Below are 9,950 nucleotides of genomic sequence, written 5' to 3' on the forward strand. Positions count from 1 at the left end.
CGCTCATAACAGATTTCCATCCAGTAGCTTGAGCAACAGGAATTTTAGCTCAATAGCTAAGGACTTCCCGGAATTACCCAAGTGTGGGCGGGAAGTGCTTCTGCAGACGGCTGGGAAGGCCGCTTCCCCGCGGGGTGCGAGATGGGGCTGGATCTCTATGGCCTGCGGTAAAACCCAGCACCTGATCAGCCCGGGGCCTTTCTATAGGTGACTAGTGATCAAGAGACCGCAGCCTCTTCACGTAAAAGACCCACCCGTGCTGGGTCCGCCACCCACCGCGGAACCGGATCCGACCCAGAAGGCAATTCCCGCGCCACTGCACTTCCAGGCCCCGGTAGGCCAGACCGTGGGGTCTCCCCGCACTCCACGCAGGGGCAGCGGGGCGGGGCGCGGTGACGCAAAGGGGAGTGACGCGACGACGCAGCGCGACGCGGTGACGCACGCCCCTTTGTTGGCTCAGTAGCGATAGCAGCGGCCGCGGTGGTGGCGCTGGGGACTGTTTCTTCTCGGAGGCCGGAGCGGAGCCGCGTCTGACTGAGGCGGGCAACAAGCGGCCCCCTCGCTCCCTCCCTCCCTCCTCCGCGCCCTCCCCGCCGCCACCAGCCGCCAACCGCCGCGCCCGGGGAGGAGCCGCGGCCCGCGGAGCCCGAGCCAGGCCTGCGTCCGGACATCAGCCGGAGCCGGAGCGAGAGCCGGGGCCTCGGCGTCCCCGCCCTCTCCCCGCCTGGGCCAGCGTCCGGCCGGGCCCCCGCGCGTCGCGCCATGGACTCGGACGAGGGCTACAACTACGAGTTCGACGAGGACGAGGAGTGCAGTGAAGAGGACAGCGGCGCCGAGGAGGAGGAGGACGACGACGACGACGAGCCGGACGATGATAACCTGGATTTGGGCGAGGTGGAGCTGGTGGAGCCCGGGCTGGGCGTCGGCGGGGAGCGGGACGGACTGCTGTGCGGGGAGACGGGCGGCGGCGGCGGCAGTGCTTTGGGGCCCGGTGGCGGCGGCGGCGGCGGCGGCGGTGGTGGCGGCGGGCCGGGACACGAGCAGGAGGAAGATTACCGCTACGAGGTGCTCACGGCCGAGCAGATTCTGCAACACATGGTGGAATGTATCCGGGAGGTCAACGAGGTCATCCAGGTGAGGGTGGCCGACGCGCTAGCTCGACTGGGCCCGACGTGGGAGCGGATTCTGGTGGCCCGCGCGGCCCCCAGGGGCAGGCCTGGGCCTGGTGCGCAGCCCAGCCCGGTGCCTCCCGGCCCTGTCTTCTCTGCCTTTGCTGGAGATAGAGGGTGTCGAAAGCAGACGTTTGCCGGTTTGCCGGGTGTGGGGAGGTGCGCTGGGGGCGGTGCTTCCTCCGTCCTGCTATGGCGGAGGCCTCCGGCTGCCTAAGCCTTCGCTTGCCAGCGATTCCTGCTCGTCCCTCGGCCCGGTGTCCTTCCTCTGGCCGGAGGAGCGCCTGCAGGGGCGGGGCGGAGGAGGTGGGGTAGGATGGGGAAGAGGAGTCAGGAAGAAGTGGATCCCTCCGAGGATTACCCCGGCTTTCAAGTCTCACTTGAGCACTTTTGGATGGGATTAGGTTAGGCCTAAGGGCAGCTTGGTGTATGGTTGCCCCAAGTGGGCACCAGTTAATAAAGAAATGGATCTCCTTGGCAGTCTTAAGTGCTTGCTTAAAGGTGGGGGAAGGGAACTAGTTCACGGAAGAGGTGCTGATGGCTCTTTTATTTCGGTGGTCAGGATTTTGGTGGTCAGGATTTTGCTTGCATCTTTCTTACGTCTTTGCTGTTTGTTTGGGACCTAACTGCTACTTTTCCAGTCGTAGTATGTGACTTCCTTGAAGCTGTTGGAATAGTTACTTCAGATTGCATACCGGTCCTTTCAGCTAAATCAACAAAATGCAGTGTTGTTTAATATTGGACAAGCCTCCATTGTGAGTTAGGAAGCAGGCACTTTTTGCTTCTGAACTCCTTTCTCTGATAATTTCTATTTCGTGCTCAGTGAGGTTTAGTTTAAGCTGCTAATCATACCTCAGGTTGTGCATTTTTAAGCATTAGGAAATCAGACATTTTCATTTCCTTGGGGGAAAAAACAGTTGTCCTGAGAAGTCAGGGATATGTATGGTTAAGGATAAAAACGAAGTCTTGATTCAGTGCAACTTTTAGAAAACACTAGTTTCTTGGAAGGAAACATGAACAGTAAGCATATTGCCTTCTTGCACCTCAAGTCATTTTTATTCTTTAACTTAAATTGGTTGGCTAAATATTCACTGACATATTAGAAGGATGTTACTGCCTGCTTATTGACGTTCCATTATTAACACATTTTTACAGTATTTAATAAACTGATTTTGAAAACTGAACTATTTAGGCACTATTTGAAGACAGTGTTTTGTATGATAGAAAAATCTGGGATCTAGTAGTGGTAATCTCAAATCTTTAATGTAGAGAACACAGTATAAGAAGGAAATTGAAGATTATAGAAGTAAAATAATTTTAAATTAAGCTTTTTCTGAACCATTTCTGAATGTGAGAGTTGTGTTCCTAGGCTACTAAATTGAGAAATTTTCTTTTTTCTAAAGGGAACTTAGAGAATCTGTAGTAAAACTTTTAATTTTTTTTGTTACAGCTAAATAAAACTTAATCTTAAATGTATTGTTTATTGGAATTCTAATTAGCTTTTTAGAAAACTATGGATATTAATTATTTAACTTTTTGACTGTTCTTGTATAGTTAAATCTTATCCAGCTTTCTCAGCTCTTAGGGTGTCTTTAATTACTGAGGCTAAAAAACAAGTTCTTTTTTTTTTTTTTGAGACAGAGCCTCAAGCTGTCCCCCTGGGTAGAGTGCCATGGCATCACAGCTCACAGCATTCTCCAACTCCTGGGCTCAAGTGAGTCTCCTGCCTCTGCCTCCCAAGTAGCTGGGACCACAGGCGCCCACCACAACCCTGGCTATTTTTTGGTTGCAGCTGTCATTGTTTGGTGGGCCCCGGGCTGGATTCAAACCCACTACCTTAGGTGTATGTGGCTGGTGCCTTAGCCACTTGAGCCCCAGGCGCCCAGCCAAAAAAACAAAAAAACAAGTTCTTTGTGTCACTTTTGGAATAGGATTGTAGCTAATGCATATGACGTTGGATTTAGGTGAGAAAGAAAGAGTGCTGATGAAATAAACTAATAAGACCCACAAAAAACTAGTTTGTTTTTTTTTTTTAGGTGTTCTACCTTTACCTTCTTTCCATGCTTAATTTTTGAAAAAACTTTTCTAGTCTACAGCATTGTAAGGATGCTCCTAATAGAATTCCTGAATGTTTATAAGTATTTGTTAAAAATTTCTATTTAGAAATAGCAGTAAAATCAAAGGGTAAGATGTATCCCAGACTCTTTTCTCCAAATGGTATACTTATTAGGTCTAAACCAGGCTTTGGTTATGTTGCAGGATATTTATGTTAAAATAGAATTAGATTTAAAATGTTGTATAGCTAATACATGCATATTGTAAGAAAAATATTATTAGGCAAGAAAAAAATAAAACTTTTCACCCAGAGAGAGACAGACAAATAGCAAAATGTGAACTCTAGTTATCTTTGCAGGCCTCTGGATAGCTATGTATTAATAACAGTGGAACCACACTGTGTATTTATGTTTTCACTGAGAAAAAAGCGGGTTACAAAAACAGAAGGATTCTCTGAACAACTCTCTCCTGTCAGTTACTATTTTCAAGAGCTTGTGTGATTACAAATCTAAACTAATTTATTTAATCAAACTTATTAGTCTTCCTTTTTACTTTCTTGTTTCTGGCTTTTATATACACGTACATCATTGAAAATATTTTCATAGGTGAATCTTTGAGTGTTTTTTTACTTTCTTGTGGTAAGTTGAATTGTTGAGTGAAAGAATGCCTTTTGCTCATTTTCAAAGCATTTGATATACATTACCACATTGCCTTCAGAAAGGTCATACAAGTTTTCCCCACAAGTTGGTGCTTGATTGGCATAAAATGGTAGGTTAAAAATTTTGCTTCTTTTTTTTTTTTTTTTTTAAGCTGGTAAGATTGAACTGTACCTTGTTTATTTTTGTTGGGCGTGGTATTTCTTTTTTTTTTTTTTTTTTTTTGAGACAGAGCCTCAAGCTATCCCCCTGGGTAGAGTGCCATGGCATCACGCTCACAGCAACCTCCAACTCCTGGGCTCAAGCAAGTCTCCTGCCTCAGCCTCCCAAGTAGCTGGGACTACAGGCGCCCACCACAACGCCTGGCCATTTTTTGGTTGCAGCCATCCTTGTTGTTTGGCGGGCCCGGGCTGGGGTTTCGAACCTGCCACCTTAGGTGTATGTGGCTGGCGCCTTAGCCGCTTGAGCCACAGGTGCCAAGCCAGGCGTGGTATTTCTTTTGTAAATTGCCCTTTGCTTTTTGTTTATTTTATACCCTTTTGTGATATAAAGAGGAACCTCTTTATATAATAGAGGCTATAAATATCAATTGTTTAGGTTTTTAATATTGATTTAATATGAGTAAGATAACAGGTTTTATTAAGTTGAAAAACATTAAGTTTTACTTAGGTTACATCAGAATGCTTATTGTTAACTCTAAAAATTTAAATTTAATGCTCCCCAATGCTAATTTTCAGTATGAAATCAGGTATGTTATTAGTGAATTTAGGAATTCTGAAATAGATCACCAAATTAATTTACTTTAGGGAATTTAGTTACATTTTCTGGGAGAGTAGTTCTGGGCAACAACAGGTATTTTTTGCAGATATCTGCAGGTAGGTTCTGATTTTCAAATAAATCAACATTGTTTTTCTTTTAGAAAACTCTTGCTTTTCTGGCTTCCTAGTTAAATTTGGTCTCTAAAGCCCTTGTGGCTACCTACTTTACCTTTTGAGTTTTTTGTTTGTTTGTTTGTTTGGTTTTTGAGATGATGTCTCTCTCTGTTGTCTGGACTAGTGTGCTGAGGCATCATCATAGCTCATTGCAACTTCATACTACCCAGCTTAAGCTGTCCTCCTGCCTAATCCTCTCCAGTAGCTTGGCCTACCTGTAGGCACACACCACCATGCCTGGTTTATTTTTCTATTTTTTTGTGGAGACATGGTCTTGGTTATGTTGCTTGGGCAGTTCTCAGACTCCTGCCCTCAGTCTGGGATTCCAGGATTGAGCCACAGTACCTGGCCCACTTTGGAGAAAAAAATCAGGGATTTCTTTAACTTAACTAGTATTGTTAATAATAAAAAGTGGTTTTCTAATATAACTAAATAGTTAGGTAATTTATTTAACTGCGTAGTTCTGGGGTATGTTTAAACTTGCCATTTTGTATATCTGCAGTAGTGTTCAGCAAATGTTGATTGTGCTGTGTATTCTAGGCACTGTGTTAAGTAGAGGGTGTGGTCCTTGCTGAGGTTGCCTACAGAGGTAGGGAATATAGAGATCTTTGGAACTGCAGTTTTAGAGATTTTTACTCACTAATTCAGTGTGAATTAGTGGATCCTGCACGCCTGTTATGTTATAGCCATTCATTAATAGTTCAGTTCTAGGCCACTGGAGTTGTGATAGTTTGCCCACAATCACTATTTTGACTCAGGCAGAGTGAGTAGAGTGAGAAGAGCAGAATCTCTTTGGAATACAGGTTGAGTATCCCTAACCTAAAATTCTCCAAAATCTGAAATTTGGGGGGCACTGACATGATGTTTGAATTATCAGGTTAGTGGTGCTGAACTGCTAAGTTTAATGCAAACATTTCAAATCAAAACATTTCAGGTCTCAAGCATTTTAGATAAGGGATACTCAGTTTTTGTACTGCAGTAAGAGTGAGCGCTGAAGAAGGAGGGACCTGGGACTGTTAGATGTGATTGGTTAGAGAGGAGTAGTAAGGAGAAAAGTGTCTTTCTTTTATAAGATGAATTATGCTAAATTTTAATTTTAAAGAAAACAAGTATGTAAGCCTTACTAAAGAAATTTTATGTTGGCTTTTGATTTAAACTCTTTAATTTTATTTCACCTATTTAATTAATTAAAATATTTAATTAAAGAATCTCTAAAGAGATAAGACAAACATAAATTAAGGGGGGCAGTGTATTCCAGCATATTGCATCCTGGCTGGGGAATCAGTTCTAGCCCAGGTTTTCCTCTAACTGGCAAGATTTAACATCTTAGAACCTACAGTTTTTGTTTTGCTTTTAATCTGGGAGTGAAAACAAAAGTTGAACTGGTACATTGGTCTTCTTTTGCGTTATGTTTCATTAATTTGACATCCTTTTAAAAACCTCAGTTATTGGATGTATTCATTTTTTCTAAGGCATTTCATTCAGGTATTCATATCAAGATTAACTTAAATTTATTAACTGAAGTGGGAAAGAGGAGAGGGGAGGGTATATGTGTGTTTTGAAGTGTTTGGTATGGTTTAGATTTATTCCTGTTGAACTTTTATCTTTTCCCCGCCGATCTCTTTGAGCATAAGTTTTAAATTACATTAAGACTTATTGAATTACTTAGGGCAGTAGTCCTGTGAATCAAACTCTGGGGATGGGGTCCAGCAATCTTTTAGCAAGATTGCCAGGTGATGGTTGATGTAAACTAAAGTTTGAGAATAATTCAGCTTGTTGAAATTCAACAGCATTGTTTCTACATTTGTTATGTCTGGTGATAAATTACTATAGAAATAGGTTAATGAGGGAAGGTAAGTTATTTAAGAAAGTAATAAAAGAAAATTTCCAGAACCTGGCTAACACTTACTAGGCTAATAGGGTTAGAAGGGATTTGTTTGCTGCTATCCTTTAGGTAAAGTGGCCTTTACTCAGTTAGTTCAAATGTGCAAACCAAACTTGTGAAATCTGACATTCTAGGTTGGAGCATTTGGTTTTCCTTCCGCTCCTTCTGGATTTTATTTTATACCAAGAGTTGTTTTGTTATGTATTAGTGCTTTGGAAGAGATATAATCTTGGATACTGGAAATGGACCTGCTCAGTAAGGTACTTGTTGAAGGAATATGAGAAGAGAAGCTTATTTATGTTCAAGGAATTTATTATCTCTTTGAATTAAAACACTCACCTGATGCTATATTAAACACTGACCTAAAGTTATTAGGTTAGTAAGTTGTTTAATCAAGTGTTAGGTTGGATAGTAATAGATACTCATGGAAAAGAGATACCTGTGGGCATTGTCTGGAACATGGGTAGGATTTGGATGAATAAAAAAGAAAAAGCCATTCTAAGGAATTAAGCAATGTGAGAATGAGGAGGGTAATGGTAAAATCAGCTAAAGTAAAACAGAGTTTATAAATGGTGTATAATGTTGTAGAATCTGGGAGATTTGATGCCATGAAGTAAGGTTATAGAAGTGATCAGATTAGATTCTTTTCTTATGGGTTAGACCTGTGGTAGCTGTGTTAGTTATCTTTTGCCTTATGTTACCCCAAAACTCAGTGGTGTAAAAACAAGAAGCATACATCTCACAGTTTCTGTGAATCACGATTCTGAGTGTCTTTGGCTCAAGGTCTCATAAAACTGCAGCCAAGGTTTCAGGTGGGTTGCAGTTCTTAAGATTTGACTGGAGGAGGATCCCTTTTCAAGGTCACTTGTGACTGTGGACAGGCCTCGGATTTTTGCTGGCCAGAGACATCGGTTCTTTGCCATGTGTGCCTTTCCATAAGGTGGTTTATTAACACAGTAGCTTGTTTTCTCTAAAACAGGGACTCTGAGAGAAGACCCCCGCCCTCAAGGTAGAAGCCATAGTCTTTTTTTTTTTATAACTTATTCTCAGAAGTAACATCTCATCACTTTGCCCTATTCTGTTTGTTATATGTAAGTAACTAAATCCAGCCTGCACTCAAGGGGAGTGGGATTACACAAAGGTGTGAAGACTAGAGAGGTAGGGATCATTGGGGACCATCTTAAAAGCCACCTATCTCTCTCCTCTTTCTCTGTCAAGTGGTGAATGACTATCAGTATAATGCGCATCTGTCCAATCAGTTTATATCCCAATGCGGGAACATAGTATTTTGGGTTTTTTTATTTTGGATTAACCTTAAGTTATTTACCCTTGTCTTTGTAAAATATTATTATACCTGTAAGTGATAAGTACTCCTAATTACCTTTCAATGGCTAAATTTAAAGTAACAGCTAATCTCTTAGAATTGGCAGAAATTTGAGGTTCTCTAGTTCACTGATTTTTTTTTTAAAGCTACATAATTTTCATTATGTCTTTTTTTAAAGATAATTATAGATTCGCATGCAGTTGCAGGAAATAATGAAGAGATCCCACATAACCTTTACTGATTTTTCTGTGGTAAAAAAATCTTACAGAACACTATCTTGTGAAGATATCTTGCACAGTATCCACAGCCAGGATGTTGACACTGATGTTTTTAAAAATGAAGGCACCCAGGCCCCGGCCTAAATAGGTCTTTGGGGTTTGGGGCTAGGCATTGGCATTAAAAGTCTTCCTTAGATTATTTTAATACACAGACAGAGTTGAGAGCCCTTCCTCTTGCTTCATATCTCCAAGAAATCCTTTCTCTAAAATTCCTATCTCTGCTTAATTACAAGTAAACGATGGTGAGTAAATGATTGTTTCACTCTTAATTTTTTTTTTTTCATGGAAATCTACTTTCATGTTAACTTTCACATGTTGTTCTTAGGGTAGCCACCTGTATAAAGTTTTTTGCTTTTTTGGAAGCCTGAAGGAAATTTTTTTTTTTTTTTAAATAGAATCTGAAGCTATTGCCTTCTGTAGAGTGCTATGGCATCATAGCTCACACCAACCTCTGACTGTTGGACTGAAGTGATCCTCTCGCCTCAGTTTTTCTATTTTTAGTAGAGATGGGGTCTTGTTTTTGTTCCCTTCGGTCTTGAACTGTGAGCTCAGGAAATCCTCCTGCCTTGGCCTCCCAGAGTGCTAGCATTATAGGCATGAACCACCATGTGGGCCCAAAAAACTTTTCTTACTGAAATCACGCAATCCCCCTTTCTTCAGTCATTGCTTTTATGATAATTCTTCTTACGTGCTTCTCTATTTTCCAATTAGCCCTTTTGTTACAATAGGCATAGTATTGTAGGCTTTAACTTTCCTATGTCCTTTACAATATATATACAGCTCATCCTTTGTTATTGACATGACATTTCAATGTAACTTTTTAAATAGCTTAGTTATTCCCATTAAATTATGGGATAAATGAAGGAATGAGAATTTATTTAGGCTGATACTTAATGGTCATTAGTTACTGGGCAAAAGAATGATTAGGCTTCTTTTAACCTTAGGTGCCTAGGTTCTTTGTGGACCATGAAAGGTAGTGGCAGTCCTTGAATTACTTTCAGTGCTTTAAAAAGCCTTAATTGTTTTCTTTTAAAGTCACTTTTATAGAGTCGATAGATTTCTACAGTCATATATGATTAAGTTTCTTCCTAAATTTTTGCTTTTTTCCTAAATTTTCATTCACCTAGTGACAGGTGATTGTCTGGCTTGATCTTGAATACTGTAGTTCCCTCCTTATCTATAGTTTCACTTTTTGAGGTTTCAGTTACCTGAGATCACTGTAGTCTAAAAATATTAAATGGAAAATTCCAGAAATAAAAAATTTATAAGTTTTAAATTGCACTCCATTCTCAGCCACATGATGAAATCTCTCACTTTGCTGCCTGGGAATCATCTTTGTCCAGCATACCCATGTTGTATTAACTACCTACTTGTTAGTCATTTAGCTGTCTTGGTTACCAGTTCAAAGAAACAGTACATATAGACTTTGGTACTGTCTGAGTCATTTACTGGGCATCTTGGAACATACCCCTTGAGGATCAGGGGATTACTGTAATATCTCATTTACCTTGGTGTATAGTAGATGCCACTTTGTGTTAGAGTTAAATTAATGGATAATATGGAAGGCAGCTAAAAACATTCTTATTGCGCTATCATCTGCCCTGGCAATTCAACTTTTCAGAGTTTTTGTTTTGTTTTTTTTTTTTTTTTT

General features: G+C 41.3%; 1 protein-coding gene across 2 annotated transcripts in view; it reads left to right on the plus strand.

Annotated features, from left to right (window-relative positions):
- The first annotated feature begins 454 nt into the window (after positions 1-454).
- The window catches only part of ARIH1 (ariadne RBR E3 ubiquitin protein ligase 1), a 123,271-nt gene continuing 113,775 nt past the window's right edge, over positions 455-9,950 (plus strand). Inside the window, exon 1 of one of the 2 annotated variants that reach the window (XM_003784484.3) lies at positions 455-1,134. In XM_003784484.3, the coding sequence (XP_003784532.1) occupies positions 763-1,134 (372 nt within the window). In that variant the 5' untranslated portion in view covers positions 455-762. The remainder of the gene's footprint in view (positions 1,135-9,950) is intronic. The other variant, XM_023509978.1, reaches the window with a different exon arrangement.

This window comes from Otolemur garnettii, unplaced genomic scaffold (genome assembly GCF_000181295.1).
Source record: "Otolemur garnettii isolate 467f Iridium unplaced genomic scaffold, OtoGar3 scaffold00011, whole genome shotgun sequence".
NCBI classification, from domain to species: domain Eukaryota; kingdom Metazoa; phylum Chordata; class Mammalia; order Primates; family Galagidae; genus Otolemur; species Otolemur garnettii.